At 36.3% G+C, this 26,085-nt stretch overlaps 1 protein-coding gene across 1 annotated transcript in view; it reads left to right on the top strand.

The window, feature by feature from the left end:
• Positions 1-26,085, top strand: part of RANBP9 (RAN binding protein 9) — an 83,220-nt gene that overhangs the window by 34,443 nt on the left and 22,692 nt on the right. The window contains exons 3-6 of the mRNA XM_084872729.1: positions 8,663-8,715; positions 9,910-10,077; positions 14,419-14,441; positions 23,135-23,319. Coding sequence (XP_084728855.1) covers positions 8,663-8,715; positions 9,910-10,077; positions 14,419-14,441; positions 23,135-23,319 — 429 coding nt within the window. The remainder of the gene's footprint in view (positions 1-8,662; positions 8,716-9,909; positions 10,078-14,418; positions 14,442-23,134; positions 23,320-26,085) is intronic.

Genomic DNA, 26,085 nt, shown 5'->3' with positions numbered 1-26,085 from the left:
ACCTGAGGTAGACACTCTTGGTGCAGCCCTTTGTGAACTGTGTGCACAGTCTTGTTGTAGTTAAGCTTTGATTGATGTTGCTATCACTGGGAGGAATTGACCTCCAGACCAATTGGTTATGAGGGCCAGCTATGCCTACAATGGGAGAACTTCTGTGTTGGAACACCTTTATGGGGCAGTACTTGCTTCAGTAGGGCTTTAGTGCTCACTCAGTCTGCCCCCTGAGTTTGTCTCTTATGGATCTGAAGAGCTGTAATCTGGTGTGGTCTCACTTTGACCACTGGGTGCACTGGTTCTTGGATCTCCAAGGAGGTGCAAGTCAATCCCTGCCTGAGGCCACCCATCTTATTTGGGACTATGTGCTACTTGGACTAGTGTGTCCTTTTCCTTAACCAGGGTAAGTTTTCAGTCATTTAATGTTCTCGGTACCTTTCTCTTTTCTCCTTCTGGTACCCTATGATGCAGATGTTGTTATGTTACTCCAAAGGTTTCTTAAACTATCTTTATTATTCCCTGCTCTGATTGTGTTTTTTCTCCACTGTGTCTTCCATATTGAGGAAGTAGAGGATTTGATCCTCTACTTCTAACCTATGGTTTATTCCTTCTACCCTGTTTTCCCGGAAATAAGACAGTGTCTTATATTAGTTTTTGCTCCCAAAGATGCGCTAGGTCTTATTTTCAGGGGATGCCTTATTTTTCCATGAAGAAGAATATGGTACACATTCATTGTTAAATGAAAATAAAGGAAATTTATTACCTGTATACGGTACGGTAGTACAGTAGTTGTCAACACAAACCAGACAAACTGTGAATCCTACAGTATCAAGAATTTACTCATTTACTCAATGACAATCATGTTGTCATCTTCTGGAACATCATCATAACAATCCAATTCCTGAATTTCCTGGTGAATTTCTTGTGACTCCATTTCTTTCAGAATCAGTGGACCAAATCTCTCATGTTTAGCAATAGCACTGTCTTTAAATGAGTACTTCTTGAAAAGGTAGCCTGCTTGCAGTGCATTTGCAATGCAACTGTCAGTGATTTTCTCCCATGAATTCTTCACCCAAGTCACAACTTCTTGCAGTTTAGGTTTCACAAAGTTTCCATGCTGATTTCTCTCCATTCTATGTTCAATGTAGTCATTAATTTCCATGCGCAAATTGCCTTTGAATGGCTTGTTTATTGCAATATCAGGAGTGTGGAGATAGGCCGTCATTCCTGCGGGAATCATTATCTGACCTATTTTTCTTTCGTGAAGAAATGTCTTCATGTCTTTAGTGTGGTGAATGCTGGCTGCATCCCAGACTAGCATTTCTCTTTGGCTCCCTCGCACAACAAGCAGCAGCATTAAATCGACCCACTTCCTTATAACTGCTTGTGTGGCCCAAGCTTTTTCAGTTCAAGAATAAAAACGCCCAAAACACGTTCAATCTTTTCCTTCTTGCCCTTAGAAATGATTAAAGGTGGGATTTTAGTGCCATCGAGACGAATTGCCAAAATTCGTGAACTTTCATAAGCAGTGGAGGGAATGTACGCTAAGGGGTACCCCGCTGTTCAATTGTTGTTTGAGATGATTGGCCCATAAACACTGCAGTTTCATCCATAACAGTCATGTTGGAAAGACTGTATTTTAGAGAAGTCAGCATCATCAATAAAGAACTTGAATGCAAGTTCTCGCTTAATAATTTGAGTATCTTCCAACCTAAACAATGTAGATCTTCTTAAAGACAGTTCACTTCACTGAAGGAAATTATCCAGCCAGTGTTGTGATGCTTTGAAGTCAAACTGTGGTGCCATTGCAAGGGCAAATTCTTGAATCTGAGCCCTATTCACAACCAAAGCCTCTGCTCTCCTGTCAGCAACCCATTCACAGATCAGGTCTTCCAGCTCGGAAAATAATGGTTGCTGATCTGATCCACACTTATGCTTTTTAGCATTTCCCTTGTCCACTGTTCAATGAGGTTACCATACTCTGCTAGCCATTTTTGGACCAATCAGATACTCAACATCTTCTCTTTGCAGAAAGCAGTAAGATTTTGGCCCCAAGAGTCTTCCACGATTACTTTCTTGTAATCCACGGAGTAGCTTTTTCTTTTTGAGCTCATTTCTAGGGGTAAAAAAAAGGAATTGAGGTATCAAGGTGAGGGGAGGGGGATCACTTAAAATGACACAAGGGGGATCAGAGGGGGGAATCAAAATGGCACAGGAGAATCAGAGGGGGGATTACCATTTTAGTAACCCCTTTCGATCCTCCTGTGTCATTTTGATTGCCCCCTCTGATCCTCCTGTGTCATTTTAAGTGATCCCCCTCCCCTCACCCCTGTGCCACTGAACACCTTCACCAGACATCTGCCCCCTACCCCTTTATCAGACATTTACCCCCTGGGGCCTGCCTGGGGACTGTCACTGGGCTTGCTGGGGCCTGGATCTGGGCTGGAGCAGGGTCTGCCACTGACTGAGAACCTTCAGTCATCATGAGGGCAGCTGCGAGCATCAGGTAGTGTCACCAGAGACAGACCAGCACTCAGCACCTTGGCCACACCCAGTCCAGTCTCCTCCTCTCTCCCGCCCTGCGCTCACCGCTCACTCTGACCTCCGCTCCACCTCCACACAGCAGTGAAGTCAGGACTCGGCATAATGTCACTGGTTGCTAGACGCCAGTCGGGGCGGCCCTAGCGACCAGTTTACGGTAAATTAATTTTCATTCTGAGACAGAGCCTGGGGGGCGGGGGGGGGAGCTTATTTTCGGGGGGGATGCCTTATATTTCACTCAGAAGGAAACCTGTAAGTAGGTCTTATTTTTGGGGAAACACAGTAGTGTATTCTTCAGTTCAGATGTTATATTCTTCTTCTCTGATTCAATTTTGTGGGTTCTTCTCTGGCTGATTCAATTTTGTGGGTCCTTTTTTTTTTTTTTTTTTTTCTTTCATGCTGTTATAGTTCTCACTAAGTTCCTTGAGTATCTTTATAATCATATTTTTCAACTCTATATCTGATACATTGCTTGCCTCCATTTCATTTAGTTCTTTTTGTATAGATTTCTCCTGTTCTTACATTTGGGGTATGTTTTCTTGTGTCCCCATTTTGGCTACCTCTTTGTGCTTGTTTCTATGTATTAGGTAGATCTGCCATGACTCCCAGTTTTGGTAGGATGGCCTTATGTAGTAGGTGTCCTGTTGGACCCAGTGGCATAGTCTACTTGCTCATCTGAGGTTGGTGCTCCAGGAATGCCCCTTTTATGGGTTATGTAGGCTCTCCTTTTGTAGTTGAGTCTTGATTACTATGTCCCACTTATGCATGTGGTCAACCTTCAGGCTGTTTGACTGAGGATCAACCCTGACCACAGTGTTACAAGCTGCTGTGCTGATGCTCTCCATGTGGAGCAGAATTTGCCTCAGTGGGGTCTGATGCCTGCCTAGATCTCCCTTTGGATATGTTGTTTGTGAAACTAATTAGATTCCTGCTCTGGTATTGTCTGAAGCTGCCCACTGGGTATGTTGGTTCTGGGCCTTCTTGGGAGTGACTCTGGTGCAGGCAAATGTCACATGGTGCTTATGACTGGCCCTGGGCAACTTGTTTAGGGCTTCAAAGCAATCCAAAGTTTTTGGCTTCCTCTGCTCTGGGAAGGACCAAGTTGTGCACCAAGGCCAGTTTTTACCAGCGCTGGCCTGAGAGCAAGTCGGTGAAAGTCCCAAGACACTTGCCAATCTACCTCCGCCTGCCTCTGCCTGCTGGTTTCCTGTTAGGCTCAGACAATGAAAGAGTCCCTAGCTTTACTCAAGTTGCATGAGGTAGGCTCTCAGTGAGTCACCAGATAGATGTGAGTGATGTTTACCATATTGATACAGGTTCAAACTCATTGAGTGACAGTGCTGGTTCTGAGGCCACTCAGCAAAAGTTCCAGGGTACACCAATTCTAGGTGCCACCTATGAAGTGTCTCCAGACCATTGTGGTGGAGTGGGCCCTCCCAGAGTTATGAAGGGTGAGATGAGCCGAGTTTTTCAAGCCCAAACAGATCATAATTTGGCATGTGAAGTGAGGGGGAGAGCTTTTCTCTGGTCAGGTGTGTGAGGGAAAATTTTCCTCCATCCTAGAGACACACAGTTCAGTCTGTCCCACATTCTGCCAGGAGCCTATTTTCAGCAGGGTGGAACCCTTAGGAGTGGGGAAGGCGGAGCTAGAAGATCTGTAAGGGTTGATTTGCCAAATTCAGTTCGTGGGAAAATAGGGAGGATGGCCCTCTCCCCAAGGCGGTATATAAGCATGTCAAACTCAGAGCCCGCCGACCACAAGTTTGACATGTTTGCTGTACAACTTAGTCACTGACACCACCTGAGTTTGCCCAGACCTCTACTCCCTGTCCTAGGCACTGACTCCTCAGCTTGGCACAAGTTCTATAGGGAGGGAGGAGAGATAGTTCAGAGGATGGGGCTGTTGTTTTCGCCCAGGCTGATGCTTAGCAGGTGAGTGCCCCACATAAAAAAGATGGTGTCTGTGGTTTGTGTGAGGGGGACTCAGTCTCCATTTTATTTCTTAATAGAATGTCCTACAACTTGTGTATTCATTAGTTTATTGATAGATACCCAGCTGTTTTAGAATTTTACCTATTGTGAATAAAGCTGCTATGAACATATTTGTATACATCTTTAGGTTGCACATGTGCTTTCTCTTCTCTTATGAGTGGAATTGCTGAGTATTGGGGTATGTACATGTTTGGTTTTATGAAAAACTGTCAGACATTATTGCAGGGAAGTGGTACTACTTAAAATTTCCACCAACAATGTATGAAAGTTTTTATTGTATCGTATTCTTAGCAATATTGATGTTGTCAATCCTTTAAATTTTAAACATTCTGCTAAGTGTATAGTAGTATCTCAATGTGTTTTTAATTTGCATTTCCCCTTTGACTAATTGTGTATAGAGCAGTTTTTTATGCTGGTTGGTTATCTGCAGTATCTTACTTTGTAGATTGTCTCGTCAGATCGCTTGTCCATTTAAAAATATTGGATTATCTTATGTCTTAAGCAGAAGTTCTTAAGCAGAAGTTCTTGGTTTTGGTAAAGTCTAATTTATGTGTTTATTATTTTTTAGTTCTTGTTTTCTGTGGCCTAATAAATCTTTGCTTTATCTCCTTTTGATTGGGTTATCTTTAGAAGTTTTATCATATATTTTTTGGTTTGTTTTGTTAGATCAACTGAAGGACTTGTATGCATGCATATAAGCATAACCAATGGACACAAGGCACTGGGTGGAGGGTGAGGGCATGTGGGGGAGGTAGGGGAGACTGGGGAAAGTCAATTGGGGGGGGGAGACGACATATGCACTACTATTTATAATACTTTAAACCACATACGTATGTTAAACACAAGGCCCGCGGGCCAAATCCAGCCTGCCAGGCCTTGCAATGTGGCCCGCACCGCGCTGTCATCACTGCACTCCGCTGTCAGTTTATGACATTGTCAGTTTATGACTGTTCAGTAAACCATTCGGCCCGCGATTTAGGCTGGATTTTAGATTTTGGCCCCTTCTCTGATTGAGTTCGACACCCCTACTTTAAACAATAAAAAGAAAAAAGAAAAAAAAGTGTATTTCTCTGAAAACACATAGTGTTCTTAGGATTCGACTAGACCCATGGTTGGCAAACCGCAGCTCGTGAGCCACATGTGGCTCTTTGGCTCCTTGAGTGTGGCTCTTCCACAAAATACCACGGCTTGGGCGAGTCGATGTTGAAGAAGTGATCTCGCCCCCAATGGCCCTCCCCTGCTGGCCTGATCTCGCTCCCAATTGCCCTCCCCTGCTGACCTGATTGCCCCCAACTGCCCTCCTCTGCTGGCCTGATCTCACCCCCAACTGCTCTTCCCTGCCAGCCTGATCACCCCTAACTGTCCTTCCCTACCAGCCTGATCTGCCCCTAGTTGCCCTCCTCTGCTGGCCAATTTCGTTCTGATTGGTCGGTTTCTATGCCACTCAGCATCAAAAGTTCCACCTACGCAGTCATTGGCTTCTCACAGTTGACCCAGATTTTTGGTTCTGATTAGTTGATTTCTATGCCAGTCAGCGTCAAAAGCTCCGCCTCCTAGGCAGCCATTGGCTCCTCACACTTCACCCAGATTTGGTTCTGATTGGTCGGTTTTTATGCCAGTCAGCGTTTCAGGGCCTGATCAGAAAGGCGGGGCTGATCAGCAGCCCTGGTGGAGGCCTGGAGATAAATGGAGGCACGGCTGCTGGCCTGGCCCAGAGACAAAGAGATCAAAAGTTGCCACAAAAGCTACAGATCAGACCCTGCTTCTTTCTTCAGGCCTCTCTCCACACCTGATTCCCAACACTCTTGGCACTCAGTGCTGGGTCTCCATGGCAACCCAGTGTTGACTGCAGGACTGACTTCTAGTTGATGGACCCACAGTTTTTATATATTAGGATTATTATTTTGATATATTTCTAGAATCCCATCTTAACTTACCTATTGGCTTTTTAAATACCATATTTTCTGGCGTCTAAGATGACCCCCTAATTTTACAGTTAAAACATAGGTTTAGGCCTATATTTGCTGTATAAGACTACCCCCCACTTCCGAGGCAACACCAGTTCTTTTTTTAATAGACTGCCTCTCTGACTCTGGCCAATCTGGGCAGGCTTTTTACTAGAACACAGTGTAGCTTCTGGTACAGAACATGTATAATTTGCATGCATAAAAAGCCTGTTAGAATATTTTGCTTGCTCTGAATATATTTGGGGGAAAAGTGTGTCATACTTGAGGAGTTTACTTTTATTCTTATTTTATTTGAGTTTTTATTAGGAATCATACCTGGGATTTGTTAAATGCCATTTTAAGTCTTGATATAATCACAGTCAATTAGCTTTTTAACAAATTGGATTTAGATGCTCTTTTATTTAGGTTTTTTTATTTTTTTTTGCATCAGTACTGATAAGTGTATTGCTTTAGACTTTTCTCTCTCTTTTTTTTTTTTTTAAATATATTTTATTGATTTTTTACAGAGAGGAAGGAGAGAGACAGAGAGCTAGAAACATCGATGAGAGAGAAACATCGACCAGCTGCCTCCTGCACACCCCCCACCCAGGACGTGCCCACAACCAATGCACATGCCCTTGACCGGAATCAAACCCGGGACCCTTCAGCCCACAGACCGACGCTCTACCGCTGAGCCAAACCAATTTCGGCTGGACTTTTCTCTTTTGAACTATTTCTATCGGGTTTTATTAATATTTTATACCACTTTAAAAATTAATTGCATACCTTAAATATCATCTTCTCTTGTATTTCTTTTGTGGAGATAATTTTCTTCTAGTTTCAAAAACTAATTACTAAGAGTCTTATGTTTAGGTGAGTTTTGTCAATTTGCCAAAACACTTTTCAAAAACCAATATATAGATACTCTACAGAATATACATTTTAGTGTAATTTTATTGAGTTCAGATGTTTTTAAATGAAATTGACATTTTTTTCCAAGTATGTATCTGTTATTTTGTATTGTTGTATGGTCTGGATTTTTACTACGTCCTTTCAAAACACTTGTTTCTTTTAAAACAATTTAATTACTTTTAGAAAGAGGAGAGGAGAGGAGAGGAGTAGACAGAAACATTGATGAGAGAGAAACATTGACCAGCTGCCTCCTGAACACCCCCAACTGGGGATTGAGCCCGCAACCTTAGTGTGTGCTCTGACCAGTAATCGAACCCTGATCTCCTGGTTCATGAACTGACACTTAACCACGCCAGCTAGGCCCCATTTTCTTATTTAACAGTAGAGGCCCAGTGTATGGAATTTGTGCACTGGTAGGGTCCCTAGTGGCTGTCAGCTGCAGGTCAGGGCCTCCCTCCCTTCCCCCAGCCAGACCTGCGCCCCTGGTAGAACTCCAGTCGAGGGGACAGTTTGCATACTATGCTTTTATTATATAGGATTCCTTCCTTCCTTCCTTCCTTCCTTCCTTCCTTCCTTCCTTCCTTCCTTCCTTCCTTCCTTCCTTCCTTCCTTCATTATTATTTTTTTTTAACAAGCTCCTCAGTACTTTTTGTTGGAAGTCTAAATCCTAAATATGGATAGATAAATTAGAAAGATTTTTATTGCATGGACATCTTTTTTTTTTTTTTTTTTTTGTATGAGTCCTTTATGTTTAGTAGAGTGCATAGATTACCAACTAGAGTCGTGCACCAATGTTGGGGTCCCTCGGCCTGGACTGCAGGGATTAGGCAGAAACCTGCGTGGTGCACAGATTCCAGGGCATGTCTGGCCTGTCTCACCCAGTCCAGATCGGGGAGGGACCATCGGAGGGCTCCAGGGTGTGTTGGCCTGTCTTGCCCAGTCCTGATCAGCCGGACCCAACAGCAAGCTAATCCGGTCAGAGCATCTGCCCCCAGGTGGTCAGTGCACATCATAGTGACTGGTCGAACTGTCAAACAAATTGGACACTTAGCATATTAGGCTTTTATTGTATAGGATACTTTGGGTGTGTTTATGAATGATTATTGGAATTTGCTGTGATCTGAGTTTTAGTGCTGCTTAATGTTTCCCTTTTTGCTAAAGAATTGCAAAAACTTTTTTAGCTAACTTATGAATTTCAACTTGGTATTGGTTATTTATACATAATATGACTATAATAACCTGCTTTTCTTCCTTTCTATTGTTTTTTTTTTTAACAGTTACATGGGAATTGGTCTGTCTGCTCAAGGTGTGAACATGAATAGACTACCAGGTACAGTTGTAATTGAACTATATAGTATAGTCTCATAGCTCTTTGTGGCTAAAACTTTCCATTAATAACTTGAAATTGTAAAGTACATTGATTTTCTGTATTTTTAATCACCTATACTCTGAGTTCAAAGTAGAAACTGAGTTGTTAAAATAAATTGAATTGAAATTTCTTTGCTATTTGGCATAATTTAATACATGTATACTATGCATTTTTTTGCATTTTTTTTTTTTTTAACTTCCAGTACATAGTCATACCAACTTTAAACATTTTAATGCGGTTAACTCTGTTTACTAAACAACACATTCTTGGCTTTTAACCCTTTTTCAGTTGTTTATATTTCATTTGTTAATATTCTCACAATGTAGACCTGATGTTAAAAGTAAATTAAGGAAGGTGTGAATTCAGATGTCAGACTTTTTCTCAAAACCATTATTAACCAGATGATTATATTTCTGGTGTTCTGTTTACTAATGTTTAAAATTAATTTGGGGGTAAACTTTTTGAAACTGGAAAGCAAAGTAGAAAACTCTTCTATTTTATATTAAACTGTGCGTGTGTATATTTGTGCATGTGTGTGTAAATCAAAACAAACAAATTCCTTTTGGTGTATTACCAAAGGAAATATGCATGGAAAACTTATCTTGCCTTATTTTCTTTGTAGGTGTCCTCTCTTTTTAATACATGTTTTTGTATTCTGTGTGCTGAGTTCATTTTCCTTAATGTTATAAATAGTATTATATATACATATATATATATATGTATGTATATATATGTATGTGTGTGTGTAAATATATATATATATATTTATTTATTTTTTCTTACTGATTTCAGAGAGGAAGGGAAAGGGAGAGAGAAACATCAATAAGAGAGAATTGTTGATCAGCTGCCTCCTGCATGGTCCCCACTGAGGAAGAAGCCCGCAACCAGGGCTTGTTTCCTGATCAGGAACCGAAATGTGACCTCCTGTTTCATAGGTCATGCTCAACCCACTGAGCCTTGCCCAGCGGGCTATAAACTGTATTTTAATATAAAAATTGTCATGTAATTGTTGAGAATTTAAAATACAGTTGGGAATTTGATCTCTATATTATCTGTTGTACTCTTCTTGCTTGCTTTCCCATAATCTTTGTGAATCAATTGTAGCACAGTGGAACTTTTCATTTCATTGTAAATATACTGGAACTTTCTCTTTAGGCTGGGATAAACATTCATATGGTTATCATGGGGATGATGGACATTCATTTTGTTCTTCTGGAACGGGACAACCTTATGGACCAACTTTTACGACCGGTGATGTCATTGGCTGTTGTGTAAACCTTATCAACAATACCTGCTTCTACACCAAGAATGGACATAGTTTAGGTACTAAGATAATGTATTGCATGTAAAATAACCAAATATTGTTATTATTGTACTTGCATTATGATAGTCTTCTTTATAAATAGATGCCTCTGGAAGCTATTTCTTTGTTCCTTCCAGGTGAAAGTTGACAAAATGGTGAAAAATTGTATTCTGTGCAGGCACATTGTATCACATGTACAGGAATAACTAAAAATAATTTCTATGCTCAGATATTTATTGTAATAATAGAAGTATTAAGTGTTTTCTGCTTTGCTTTGAATAAAGCCTTTCACAGTGTGATTCAATTCTCTAGGTTAACAGGTACTAAGAAAAAGGGCTGTCAGTTTTTAGTCCAGCATGGGGGTAAAATAAAGGAAAAGCTTGATGCTACCAACCAAATGAAGGGCACTGACACATAAAAGGTCATGCCTGCTAACAAAGATTGATAAGGGATGGTGACTATAAGTTCTGCAAAAGGGATCAGAATTAAAACAAGCAGATAACAGCAACACTTCTAAGAATGAAAGACAGGTAGGTGACTAAGAAATAAATAGATTAATGAAAACATGAAGATATCTATTCATTGTAAGACTAATAGAAAATTGGGGTTTTTATCAGTAGTTAAATATGAACTCATAATACTTCAAATTTAAAATTATATATGGTTGTTACCACTCCCATTTCATAGCAGTTCTTCTAAGGTTTTTTTGTGTTTTGTTTTTCTTCTCATTATGGAAAGCATAAAGGGTAGCAAGATTAGTGTTTTAAAAAATATAAAGGTTTCACATTACTTTCACTGTTTGAAATGGACTTGATTCATAGCAAATTATTTCTAATGAGATAAAGTGAAAGCAGTAAAAAACTGAGTAACCCCAAAAGGCAGAAATTTCAATTTACTTATGAACAGTATTTAAAAATTAAACTGCAAATAGTATACTTCCTTAGACATATAATATATATTCTTTAATACAAAAATTATTCCTGTCATTTCAGAGAAAAATTTAAATTTCTAAGTGTATTAGTAATAGTTATTTTTATTAGTGTTTCAACATATTCTTAATATAAAGTTAGTGTCTTCATATTAATATTTGGCTTAATATGTCCTGATTGTTAATATTGACTCTGAAATCCTATATTATCTGACTTAAAGATTGTCCTAAGTTTACAAAAGATCCTTATACACAGTTCATCATAGAACAGGTTTAAATCCACTCATATATGAATTTTTTTTTCAGTAAATACATATAGCACTGTAAATGTATTTTATCTTCCTTATGATTTTCTAAATATTTTCTTTTCTCCAGCTTTATTGTAAGAATACAGGATATAATACATATGATGTACAAAATATGTGTTAACTGTTTATTGGTAAGAGTAGTGGTCAACAGTAGGCTATTAGTAGTTAAGCATTTGGGGGGGAGTCAAAAGTTACATGTGGATTTTTAACTGCACAGGGGTCAGTGTCCCAAACCCCTGCTCTATTCAAAGGTCGAGTATTCTTATCAGTATAAGAATGTTAAGGATGGCATATAAATTTTTATGTATTTATAATTTGATTGTTACGGCTAACTGGTTTCTGTAAGGCTACAGCTCCTTCAATTTGTTCGTTGTTACTATTCTGGCTTTGACTTATCCAAGCAGCCAACTGGCATAATCTTAGGTGTCTTGGCTGCTAAAGATATTTAATATCTTAAACCAGGATAAATTCTCTCTTAGGTATGACTTTGGGTTCAGAAATGCAAAAGGCAAATTTTAAAATTAAATCAGTCTTTTTACAGTTTTTTAAACTTTATTCCAGAGAAGAATTTTTATTTTGAAAGATGGGAAGAGGTGATTTTGTGGGGGTTTTTTTTGTTAGATTTTTATAGATATTTAAATCTGAATAAGAACTGTTTTTAAAACGAGAGATATTTTTTAAAGGGTACACAATGATTGAATTACATTCAACTTTTTAAGTAAATTTGAAACATTTGATTTTATTTATAAATGAATAAATATTTATTAAGCACATAGAGAAGCAGTATATAGTGATTAATATGGTTTCTTTAGTTGCCTGATTTTGTCTCCTGGTTTTTTAGGCCGTGTGACCTTATGCAAGTTATTTAATACATTTCTGTGCTTCAGTTTATAAAATAGGATCACTGTGATGCCTACCTTATTAAGGTTGTTAGACTAAACTGAAATGATGCATGTGCAGTCCTTAACTGATTGCCTGACACAAAGTGAGTGCTCAGTAAATGTTTATTATCATTCATTGTTTGCCACATTCAGGGCAAGGTGTCAGGGATGCAATGGTAAAACATTGGTGAACAAAATTATTTCTTTAGAACCAAATTTCTTTAGATGTGCCAAATCTGTCTCCTCTCTGTTTTTTCTAAACTTTTATTGGAATGCAGCCACATTCATTTTTATGAACTGTGTATGGCTGCCTTCCTGCCGCGGTGGCAGAAGTGAGTGGTTGTAACAGAGACCATATGGCCTAAGGAGAAGAAAATATTTACTCTCTGGCTCTTTGGAGAATTGTGCTTACCTCTGGTCTAGAGGCTAACATCTAGAAGATAAAGTATTATTCACTTGCTGTTCCTTGTAGTACTTCCCAAAGTGGATAATTTTTACCCAAAAGCTGATAACATCTTTAACTTCTGTCTCATGAAGGTTTTAAAAATATGTATTTACTATAAAAGGGGAAACAGAAAGGTTTTTATTTGAGAAACAAAGGAGAAATATTTCAATATTTAGGTTAATGTAATTTGAAATTATTTTACTTGGTTTTAATGAGTATCATTCATTAATTGAAGGATCACTTTTCAAAAAGCATCTTGACAAATCAGGAAATTAGAAATATAAAAAAAATTGCTTTTAGTGTATTTAAGTAATTATACCAACTTATTAAACTGACATCTTTTTGTGGTCTCACTATTTATAGGCTTAGATAGCTATATTTGGCAGTGGTCAAAAGTGTTAATCTATGAAATTAAATTGGAATTTTCATGAGAGTGTTAGGAAAGAGTGATTTCAGTAATTAATAGCAAAAAGGAATTTTTTACTAAAAGAATGTAAATTTGACAGTTTTGTTATAAATAGACATCTTTGAGGGAAATAATTCGTTAGGCTTTTATGAAAATGGCAATTATGTATGGTAATATTTTATTGAAATATTCTTTATTGTTTTCTGTAAATGTTTTCTGAAATTTTTAGAATAAATTTTCATAGTTGTTAGGCCCACAGTTACTTTGCTTTTCTATGAATGAAGCTAAAAGTAACCCTAGTGGCAGGGCATTAATTTACTAGTTTTAAAAAGGACTTTAACTACAAAACACTTTTTACACATTTATTTTAAAACATATATAGTAAATATTTATGGTCAGTTTATCTTTTAACTTTAGTACTTTCATGGATAGGGTCAGTTTTCTGATAGTACAGTACAATTATATAATTAAAGAATCTCAAGTGGGAAGATAATTTAACAGAAATACCCTCACTTTTTTATGGTGATCAGCACTGTTAGGGGTATTGCTGGTATGGTCTCTAATTTGTTTTAATGTGTGTTTAGATTGGAAGGTTTGATATTAACCCAATCACCAATATCATCCCCTGCCATTATTCTAGAACTCAAAATTTTAAAACATGAATAAGGTGCTATAGAAATGTTTGGTTTATTATCTTATTTTCAGCTAAGTAATATATTTTAATATTTTAAGGGAGATTATTAAATAACCACTTTCGGATGTTAGGAGTCTTATTCCAATAATATTATCATTGTTTATGTGTATTGGAACATAACTTGAAATAACTGTCTGAGGACATTCAAGAGAAAATTCTCAACTGTTTATATCTTTATCCTTTGAAGGAGAAATATTTTTCAGAGTAGTCAAGAATATTCTTTTATAAGGAATTTGATTTTATTTTAAGAACAAACATACTGTAGTTTCCATTGTTTACCTTAAAATTTTTCCCTTCCAAAATTATTTAAAAGCTAAATCTAAGTGAGGAAGATTAAATGATAAAGTTGGATAAAGTATCTTGGATATTGGTCAAAATTCAAATGATTATTTTTTATAACTGATTTTCTTACATGATTTCTAACATAGCTTTGAAGACATATCTAAAATCATTTTAAAAATCCTGGAGTCAATAGCAGAACCCCCCCAAAAATTGGTGTGTAATCTTGAAAAAGTGTCAGCATTCAGTCAAATCTGTTAGTGTTTTTAAGAAAAAAAATCACTCGTTATTTTATATTTGGATTTTTCATTCTTTTCTGCCTTTGCCATTCTTTTTATTCATTTTAATTAGAAATTTAGCTTGTCACCATAGTCTGGCTTTGCAAACAGCTTCTAATACCACCTATTTTTTTCCCTTCAGGTATTGCTTTCACTGACCTACCGGTAAGACATGTGTGTTGTTATTTTTAAAATCACTTTTGTATTTTTAATTAAACAAAGTATAAAGAAACTAGTACTAAATTGATTTAGGATGCGTTCTTACTGGCATTCAATTTATATGCTGTGCATAGAATAGAGGTATTTCTTGGTGTGGACCTTCAAAAATTAAGCTCCAAATTTCACTGCATACTGTTACACAAGGGAACTTTGTTGTAGCTAAAAAATAAATCAATTTATTATTAAAATATACTTTTAATGTCACTGTGTTTATTTGAAATATGTTTCTTTGATATTGTACTTTTTAGCAAGTACTTGTACAGCAATTCTAGTCATTTTTTAAAACAAATCTTTATTGTTCAGATTATCACAGTTGTTCCTATTTTTCCCCCTAAAGCTCCCCTCCACCTGGTTCCCAACCCACCCTCTGCCCTTACCTCTTCCCCCGACTGTCCTCATTCATAGGTGTATGATTTTTGTCCAGTCTCTTCCCACACTCCTTTCCCCCTGAGAATTGTCAGTCCACTTGCTTTCTATGCCCCTGATTTTATTATAGTCACCAGTTTATTCTGTTCATCAGATTTTTTATTCACTTGGTTTTTAGATTCATTTGTTGATATATATGTATTTGTTGTCATTTTGTTGTTCATAATTTTTATCTTTACCTTTTTCTTCTCAAAGAATACTCTTCATCATTTCACAGAATACTGGTTTGGTGGTGATGAAATTCTTTAGCTTTTTCTTATCTGTGAAGCTCTTTATCTGACCTTCAATTCTAAATGATAGCTTTGCTGGGCAGAGTAATCTTGGTTGTAGGTTCTTGCTGTTCATCACTTTGAGTATTTCTTGCCACTCCCTTCTGGCCTGCATAGTTTCTGTTGAGAAATTAGCTGACAGTCATATGTACTCCCTTGTAGGTAACTAACTTTTTCTCTTGCTACTTTTAATATTCTCTTTTTGTCTTTTGCCCTTGGCATTTTAATTATGATGTGTTTTGGTGTGGTCTTCTTTGCATTCCTCTTATTTGGGGTTTTCTATACTTCCTGGACGTGTAAGTCTATTTCTTTCACTAGGTGGGGGAAGTTTTCTGTCATTATTTCTTAAAATAAGTTTTTAATATCTTGCTCTCTCTCTTCTGGCATCCCCATAATTGGGATGTTGGTACGCTTGAAGTTGTCCGAGAGGCTCCTTACACTATCTTCATTTTTTTTTTTTTTTCTTTCCTGGTTGGATGTTTTTTATTTCTTTTTATTTCAAATCTTTGAGTTTATTCTTGAGATCCTCTAGTCTGCTGTTGGATCTCTGTATATTATTCTTTATTTCAGTCAGTGTATGCTTATTTTCATATCCAGGACCAGTTGGTCCTTTTTCATATCCTTGAGGATCTCACTAAATTTCTCAGAGGTTTCTAGAAGATTCTTCAGTAACCTTATAATCATGGTTTTGAACTCTATATCCAGTCGTTTGCTTTCCTCCATTTCTTTCATTTGTGACCTGTTTCTTTATCTCTGCATTTTGGCTGCTTCCCTGTATTGATAGAGTGGCTTTGTGTGCTAGGTGTTCTATAGGGCCTAGTCGCTCAACCTCTTTAATACCTTTTAGTTGTATAAATTTCACTCATCCAACCTTCCTGTGGCTCTGAATGATACCCGTTTTGTCTTTTTAATTGTAGTTTTGAAGTGGTTGTGAGAGGGAGCAAGTTCAGGTGTTTATGCCACTATCTTGGTTCCTTCCACTCACATCCTTCTTTTTTTTTTTAAACCATTTTTAAATTTAGTGTGTATTGCATGCCTACTTTGTGGCAGGTTCTGTGCTTGGATATACCAATGAATAAAATATGTAAAGTCCTTGTCCTCTTAGAATACACAAGCTGGAGAAGTTAGAGAATAAAAAATACATGAAAAATAAGTAAAGTATAACATTTTAAAAGGTTTTAAGCACTTTCCAAATAAAGAGAAAAAAGAGAGCGGACAGCTGAAACTGGTTTGGCTCAGTAGATAGAGCGTCAGCCTGCGTACTGAAGGGTCCTGGGTTTGATTCTGGTCAAGGGCATGTACATTGGTTGCAGGCACATCCCCTGTGGGGTGTGTGCAGGAGGCGGCTAATCGATGTTTCTCTCTCATTGATATTTCTAGCTCTCTGTCCCTCTCCCTTTCTGTAAAAAATCAATATATTTTAAAAATATGAATCATTTAAAAAAGAGAGAGTGCATGCGAGTACCAAACACAGAACACATGATATACTATTTGCTCACCTTTGCTCTAGCTAAAATTTGAGCAGAGGCTTTTGAAGAAGAGAGATAACTAAATGGACATATAGATCAAGAATGTTTCAGGCAAAGGGAACAGTTAGGGGAATGGTACTAAAGCAGGAGCATGTCTGATATTTTTGAAGACTAGCATGAAGTGAGGTAGAGGGACACGAGAAAGGCAGAGAGTAGTAGGAGATCTGTCAGAGATAATGATGGGGATGGGGATTGGCTAGGTCATCTGGATCTTGAGTGGGCCTTTGTAAGAACTTCAGCATTTACTCTGAGTGAAATACAGAGACATTGCAGAGTTTTTTAGTTATCATACAACTTTAGTTTTTAAAGGATCAGTGGCCACTAAATGGAAAAATTCGGCTAGGGAAAGGAGGGGGGAGAAAGGGTAGAGACAAACAGAATTGAGAGGAGCTATTACAGAAATTCAGGTGAAGTGTGAGAAGTGTACGTCTATTTACCTTATTTACCAAATCTAAGGCTCTATCAGTCTATATTAATAAAAGGGTAATATGCTAATTAAACCAATTGTCTTCCAGACATCCTGCAGGCAGTGACAGTTCATCCTATTAAAAATACTATAGATTATTAATAGATTATTAATATCCCTTAAGAAAATCCTATTAAATCATATTAATAATACTATAGATTATTAATATCCCTTAAGAAAATAATACTATAGATTATTAATATCCCTTAAGAAAATCCTACAAAAATAGAAGAAGTCAAAGCTATAGAAAAGACTTTGCTAACCCAAGAAAATCCAGAGTCTACATATCAAAATTGCCCACCAAGAAGCACTGTTTAATAAGTAGTGATGGAACAAGTGTTTGTTTTAAAATATATACAATCTTAGGATTTTGTTTTATATTTATACCACAGTACCAAATGGATTCAAGAGTATGCATAAAAATAAATAAATAAATATTTTTTAAAAAGTCCACTGTGAGCCAAGAACATTTTCTGATGAATTAGATGTGAAAATATGAGAAACAGTATCCGACTTAAAGATTTTGGACCTGAGGCCCTGTCTGGGTAGCTCAGTTGGCTGGAGTGTCGTCCCATATACCAAATGGTTGCTGGTTTGATCCCTTTCTCTCCCCCTCCCCCCTCTTTTTTTATTTTATTTAATATATTTTATTGATTTTTTACAGAGAGGAAGGGAGAGAGAGAGAGTTAGAAACATGGATGAGAGAGTCATCAATCAGCTGCCTCTTGCACGCCCCCTACTGGGGATGTGCCGGCAACCAAGGTACATGCCCTTGACCGGAATCAAACTCGGGACCCTTCAGTTCGCAGACGGATGCTCCATCCACTGAGCCAAACTGGTTTCGGCTTTCCCCCTCTTTTAAGCTTGTCCTCCCTACAAGGATTAAAAAAGAAGAGCATCTGTGATGAAGTGGGTAGGAGGGAGGGCGTAGTGGAGGGTAGGGTGGATGTTGGTAGGTAGATTGATGTTCAGAACCATTGCAAAGGTTTTATAAATTTCATTTGGAATTAATAGATGGATTTTTTCCTCTCCTTTTTTGTGGCACTAAAATCAACTTCTCAGAGTGAGCAGATTTTTTGTTTCTTCTCATTGGTAGATGGTGATCATTTATTTGGGAAAGGCTTAGCTGGTTGTGGACATGTTTTTTTTACCTTCTAACTATTTTTATCCCACTTTAAAATCCCCAGTTATGTTTTGCCTTGTCTATAATTAACCAGTGGTGATACTCAGTTTGTTAACAGTGAGTAAAGTGGTGGTTATGGTGATTGTGATTTGGAAAGTTCTTTATTTTTATGACTGAGATCTTCTGGGATTTACACATGCAACACACCATTCTTCTACTTTAAAAAGGGAGGAAAAAGTCTTCTCTTAAAGGGACCACCAATCAAGTATATGTATGTGTTTTGTACCTGTGATCTCTCACTCTTTAGTTGTAAATCCTGGTAGAGAGTATGTATATTTACAGAACAAAAAGTTAATAGACTGTATTAGAGTTATCATGGAGCACAGGGTACTTATACAGCTTGAAAACCTTAGATTTACTTCAGAATAATGTTTCTTCCCCAATTCACCTCTCCAGTTTGAGAAATGTCCATTTATAAATTGACTAATTCAGGATTACTTATATGGGATTAAGTAAAGTTCTTTTGTTATAGATGTAGGTCTCATTTAAAATAATCCAGCTTACCAGTTCCTTAGGTTGACTTGAAATCTTTTTATAATACATTGTTTGCTTTTATTTTCATAGAAAAAATATTTTAAATGAAATAAAGCTTATGCTATTGAGAATATGATTTTATTGTGTATATTTAGCTTTTTATATATATATATTATTGATTTTTTTACAGAGAGGAAGAGATAGGGATGGAGTTAGAAACATTGATGAGAGAGAATCATCGATCAGCTGCCTCTTGCACACCCCCTACTGGGGATGTGCCCGCAACCAAGGTACATGCCCTTGACGGGCATTGAAACCTTCAGTCCATAAGCCGACGCTCTATCCACTGAGCCAAACCGGTTTCGGCTATATTTAGCTTTTGAATAGTATCTATTTTTTTTCCTAAGGCAATAGAAATGAGATCTGTTTTTCTATTATCTTATTAGAGACTTAAATTCTTACTTAGTCTAATTCTGCATCCACTGAGCCAAAAGTTGAGAAACCGTTTCCTGGGAAATATTGTTTTAAATAAATTCATAATTCAGATACATGCTATAACCGAAACATTATGCTAAATGAAAGAAGCCAGTCACAAAAGACACACATTGTATAATTCTGTTTATATAAAATGTCCAGAATAGGTAAATCTGTAGTTTCAGAAAGTAGATTGATAGTCATGAATTACAGTGACAAGGAATGGGGAGTGACTATGAATGGGTATGGGTTACTTTTTTTGGAATGATGAAAATGTAATATTTGATAATGACAATGGCTGTACAATTCTGACTAGAAACCATTGTATTGTTATATTCTACTTTTAAAAACCTATAGTCTTGCAATTTAAAATTTCTATTACACTTTTTAAATTTATGGTTTGCCAGTTAAATGCTATGTTCTTAATTCCTTGACCTCAAAACTGTTTGGTTTTAAATTCAAGTAAATGGTATTAAAACTTAGTTTCTTTTCATTGAGCCCACTTGACTTTTAACAAATTTTCAGTGTTTTATCACTTTATGATTACAAAATTTCTAAACATGAAAATGTTTAGAAATACACAAATACGCTAGCCTCTTTAAATATGATGACTGTGTTAACTTGGGTCTATATCCTTTCAAAACTATTTCTAAACTTATGTTAACCTGTATGTCCATTATATAAATAAAAACATGGGGTTATAGTTTATACACTATTCTATAGCTTGCTTTCTTCATTTTAGTATTATATATTGGGCATCTTTGTCAGTGTACACATTTTTTTTTACTTTTTTGCTTAATTTTGTAGTTTAACATTTATGAAATGGGGCTGCATCTTGGGATCTGTGGTCTGTCAGAATTTAATGGGCAGTGTTATTTTTTAGACATAAAATAATAGCATATCATAGTTATTGGAGCCTGGGTTTTAGTAAATGTCCTATAAATGGACATTCTTTTTAATTTTTTATTTGCAATTACAAACAATGTTATAGGACATATATCCTTGCATATGTTTTTTTTCTCTCTGTAGGATTAAATTGTTACAAGTGAAATTGCTTTGCCAATTTTAATAGATTTTGCCAAAATTTCTTCTTAAAAGATCAGTTTACATTTCTGTGTACAGTGGAAGAGAGGGCTTATTTTCTCAACCTTCATCAATACTGGATATTCTCAGTCTTAAATCAAAATCTGATGTGCAAAAAAATAACCATCTTGTTTTTGTTCTCATTATTTTTAAATTGAATGAAGTGTCTTTATTGTAATTGTACTAGTAATCTTTGTCCACCTGTATTATGAGAATTTTTTATATTTGAAATAATGATTCTCACATGTGTGGCAGATGTTTGTTGTATAAAGTTTATTTTTCTTGATCTTTATGGCAGGTTTTGTCACAGGGAAGTTTGAAACGTGTTTTTTGGGTTTTTTTTAATCTAAAATGTTTTTGGTCTCTCCCCCCCACCCCCCCATTTTGTTGTTGAAGTTGTTCACACTATTACTGAAACCTTTGTATGGCACATTTTTTATCAGAGTATTCATGAGTGCTGATTTTCTTTTGTAGTACTGATCTGAGTTCTTTTCCTGAATTTGTTAAGAAAAATTAAGGTTAGCAAACCATTTTAAAAGCATTTCTGTTTGGATGTTGCTGAACATCAGAATTATAAAATCTGCTTAATGAATAGGATTGCTTTTTTTATTCTATTTATATCTATATTAAGAGTCTTTTGCTTTTATTCTATTTATATCCTTATAAAGAGCCTTGGCTTTATATACTTTTGTTCTAAAACACATCATAATTTTGTAATGGGTTTTAGTGGGAAGAATACTGTGCTAGAAGTAGAGAGATACGGGTTTTTCCCCTGTATGTGTGTCATTAATAAGTGGTGTTCTATTGGGTAAATTCCTTAAACTGTTTAGGTCTGTTTTCTCATTGGTGGAATGGGAAGGTCGTAGTAAATATTTGACTTGTGTTTGGCTTAAAATTCTAGTATCTTGCTAGTTTTGTTGATTATTAAGAGTCAGTGCATTTTTGTGCATTGCATTATTTCCTCCCATAACTTGATGCAACTATATTTCTCAGTATTTTGACACAGTACTCTTGTTTCTGATTTGGTTGGTCAGTTGTTTTTACATTCTTCTAGCTTTTTACTGTGAAATCTGTTTAAGCATCTTATATTATACACAAATTATGCCCTAATCATCTTTACATAATTTTGTTCAGAAAATATTTGTGATAATCAAAACAAAGAAATAAGACATAGAATGAAGATGAAATAGGATTTGGAGTTTTAGGAAGAAAAATTGGACTTAGATTTGGTGCAGATAAACCTATTCCAATCTCATCTCTGCCATAGTGTAGAAAGACCATGAGCAAGTTAATTTGCCCCTGAGACTCAACCTCTGTAGTTTTGTAATTGTAAACAGTAGTAATTCTTTCACAGGATTATAATGATTAATCATAGCCATTTAATAGACATTCAGTAACTTATTCTCCCTTTAGATGTAACAGCTAGTGATAGAGCCAAAAGAAGGACTTTGATGTGTGTGTGTGTGTGTGTGTGTGTGTGTGTGTGTGTGTGTGTGTATATATATATATATATATATATATATATATATATATATATATATAAGCTATTAAGGTATTAAATTGATTAGCCTTAAAATAACTTGAAGCAATTAAATTGATTAGCCTCAAAATCTATATCTAAATGCATTTCTTTATGACTATTAAATTCATCCTTTTCTTCTCTTGAAATATGTGCATTTGAGTTTTTTATTTTTATATAGAGAATCCCCACTCAATGGGACTGTGTTTTGCTTATAACTATCCTTTTATAAAGGCATCCCAAATAGACAAATAAGTAAAATTAGTAAACTTAAAATAGCACTTGCCTAGTTAGGATTGTACTTCTGTGGTAACTAGCTTTCACATTCATTTCTAGAAATGCATCACATATATCATATATAAAAGGATAAACTTAAGTTATATGTTTATATTTGAATCTCTGTAACTAGTATATGACTTTTGTTTTTTTAAATCCTCACCCAAGGACATATTCATTGATTTCCTTTTCCTTTTTGGGGGAAGGTGGGAGGGCAGGAGGAGAGGGAGACATCAATGTGAGAGAGAAATAATCAGTTGCCTTTGCATGGGCCTGGACCTGGGTCCGGAATTGAAACCAAGACCTTTCAGTGTATGGGACACCATTCCAACCAACTGAGCCACACTGGCCAGCACCTATATGACATATTCTTAATTTTTTTTTTTAATATATTTTATTGATATTTTACAGAGAGGAGGAAGGGAGAGAGATAGAGAGCTAGAAACGTCGATGAGAGAGAAACATCGACCAGCTGCCTCTTGCACACCCCCTACCGGGGATGTGCCCGCAACCAATGTACGTACATGCCCTTGACCGGAATCGAACCTGGGACCTTTCAGTCCGCAGACCGACGCTCTACCACTGAGCCAAACCGATTTCGGCCTATATGACATATTCTTAAGAGCAACTTGTCATTTATTAAAGTTTGTTTGCATGTGGTTTCTGAATAAATAAAATAGGTTACGGAGGTTCCCCTCCCTCCCTCCCTTTTTTTTTTCTTTTTTTTTTTTTTTTTTCTTCCTCCCTAATTAGATTATAAGAAATGAGATCTTTCCATCTGGTATAGATTGTATTTTAGAATATTTGCTTTTAGTCTTCCTCTACTAGGTTTGGATTAAGAAAATTTGTAGTTCTGTTATTGTAAAGAGACAGCATTTGAAAGAATGATTGTCTTGAACATAAAAGCGAGAGATGCTTAGCGAAATGTATTGTTTTACAGCCAAATTTATATCCGACTGTTGGGCTCCAGACACCAGGAGAGGTCGTTGATGCCAATTTTGGGCAACATCCTTTTGTGTTTGATATAGAAGACTATATGCGCGAGTGGAGAACCAAAATACAGGCACAGATAGACAGGTTTCCTATTGGAGATCGAGAAGGAGAATGGCAGACCATGATACAAAAGTAAGTGAAGAAATTTGAATGGATATTATTCAAAAGTACTTTTTTTATAAAATACTATATGCCCAGTGCACAGATTCATGCACTGGTGGGGTCCCTTGGTCTGGCCTATGGGGATCGGGCTGAAACCAGCTCTCTGACATCCCCCAGGGGATCCAAGATTGAGAGAGGGCGGAAGGACAGGCTGAGGAACCCTACCAGTGCACATCAGGACTGGAGAGGGACCGCAGGAAGGCTACAGGGCATGTCTGGCCCATCTTGCCCAGACCTGATCGCCCGAACCCCAGCAGCAAGTTAACTTTCTGGTTGGAGCGTCTGCCTCCTGGTGGTCAGTGCGTGTCATAGTGACTGGTTGAATGGTTGGACACTTAGTATATTAGGTTTTTAGTATATAGAATGTTATTCTTTTGGTACAAAGTAATATTTTAATATCTATAAAAATAACTTACTCTCTTTGAACAATTAAAAATAAGGTTTGATTTGAACATACAGAATAGTATGTTAGTCTGACTTATTAATTTGATGGAACAAATAAAGTGACACTAGATCACTTAGGTTGGGGTCATTCATTTTCTATTATTAGTAATAGGATTTAATTTTTTCCATAGGTTACATGATCAACTAATAATAGTTCCAGTGCAAAATATAAATTCAGAAAGATAATTTGGATTGCATAATACAGGATCATTTTTATATGAATTTGACTATGTTCAGTAGTTTAAATATTTATAGGGGAAAAGAATTATTATCCAATAAGAATAAGCATCAAAATAATGATAAAGTTTATATACTGGAATACAGACTTAATATGTATAATTCACTTTTCAGGATTTGGCTACATTTTTCTAGTGAATGGGTTATTCTGTAAGAATAATGTCAGCTATTTTTGTTTACTCTTATCCCTGTTTTGCTAAATATTTTTTATCATGTAGATTTAGGGAGGCTGTAATTGCTCATATTCTAAATAGAAAAATCTGACCAAAAACCTCTGGCTTAAGAAATTTTAAAAATCTTATTATTTTAATGCCATTTGCTTGTATGTGGTATTATTAGACATTTAAAAGGAGGTAAAGGAAAGGAAGCCAAGGAACAGTGAAGATGGAGTTAGGATCCTAAGTTCAGGACAAATACTTATGATCCAGTAATAGCAGCAGGGGAGGGTGGGCAATAGCAGTGTACATTCTGGGTGTCAATTAAAAGTACTTTAAAATGAATAACCTTTCTCGCAACTCATTTTTTACCAAAAAATTGCAATTTGTTTTATTAGGTTATTTTTTATGAAAAAGTAGAATTTCATTATGGAAATCAGGAAAATATAATTCCTATGACCTTTTTAGACTGTACCTTTGCTGAAAGGCTCAAGATGACGCCAGATATCAGTAGTACTAAATGGTAGCTCATAAAGCTTGAAATAGTATAAACTTAAAAATGAAATAAGCACCAGTAAGTTTAAGTAGTCATTTTCACTACTATAACCAAAGAAAAAGACGAATTCTTTCAGATACCATCAATCTGACACAGTTCATCTTAAACGTCTTTTGAATTGCTTTGAACAGGCTGAAATTGAAAAATCTAATAAAGGTTTTTGTGTGTACCTTTTGGAGGAGATAATGATTGGAAGATATGTTGATGATTCTGAAAACATGCTTCTTCACTAGAGCAATTATCATCAGGTATTGCAGAATCTGCACTAGTACTTTTGTCCTGCAGTTGAAAGAATAGTGAATCTTGACCCAGAATCTCATAGTTGCCATGAATTAGAGCTAGGATAAGTTGCTTTCCTGGGGTCACTGCCCTTGAATGCTTTAAAAATGGTCACCACTGAACATTATGGCAGGATAGTAACAGAGAAAACATCATCTTATCCTACAGCCAGAGTTCTATGAGGGCCCCCACCCCAACCAACCCCATTCTTCACAAAATAGACACTCACCATGACCTCCTGGAAAGTTTATTTTCAAAGGTTCTGCCTCTTAAAATAATTTGCATTAGCTGAAATAAAATGAAAAATTCTGTTTTTTTAAATGCCCTCTGGTCAGTCCCTCTTCTCTGAACCACTGCTTCTTCCTACCATTTTCTAGCAGATCTTTAGTAGACCAGATGAAGGCAGGTTTAAAGTTGAATATTTGGCTTTATTGACTATCTAGGTTAATACTGTTTAGCCAGCAGTTAAATGTAAATACATGTTTTGGCCACTTGGTGGCTTATTAAAAATAAATCTGTTCTTTGGAAGAGTGTCGCTTACATATAAATGTCATTTGAATAATTAATATCAAGGTGCACAGCCATACCAATTGATTTAGATTAAAAGGCTGATTAGTATTATCCAAGTTTACTTTAGTACTTCTTGTGTTCACAACTTGTGATATATCTACTGTAATAGATAAAGAAAGGGGTTAAAGTCCAGAATACAAGGAGTTAATCTGTTATTTTACATTTGTTTTATTTTACAAAATGACAACACTTTATTGGGATAAGTTGTAATAAACATGAAACAGGAATTATGGTGAGTAGGATTGAATATAAGGATGAGAAATAATTGTAAAGGACCTGGAGAAAATGGGGTGTCCTTGATTCTCTAATAAATACTTATTTTTAGAGACAGTAGTCTCAACATAGCATTTGCAGTTATCTTTTTGGAAATACTACGTGAAAGAACAAAATGATTTTTTGAACTTTAAACTTGAGGTTATTAAAGCCTTAATTATTTCAAGGGAATAGGTTAGTTTTGTAACACCAGAGTAGACCTTATTTATGTAAATTGTAGTA

Source organism: Pipistrellus hanaki (assembly GCF_964339955.1).
Source record: "Pipistrellus hanaki genome assembly, chromosome: 2".
In the NCBI taxonomy this organism is placed as follows: Eukaryota; Metazoa; Chordata; class Mammalia; order Chiroptera; family Vespertilionidae; genus Pipistrellus; species Pipistrellus hanaki.
The sequence above is the reverse complement of the archived record's forward strand: the minus strand, read 5'-3'. Positions and strand labels throughout refer to the sequence as shown.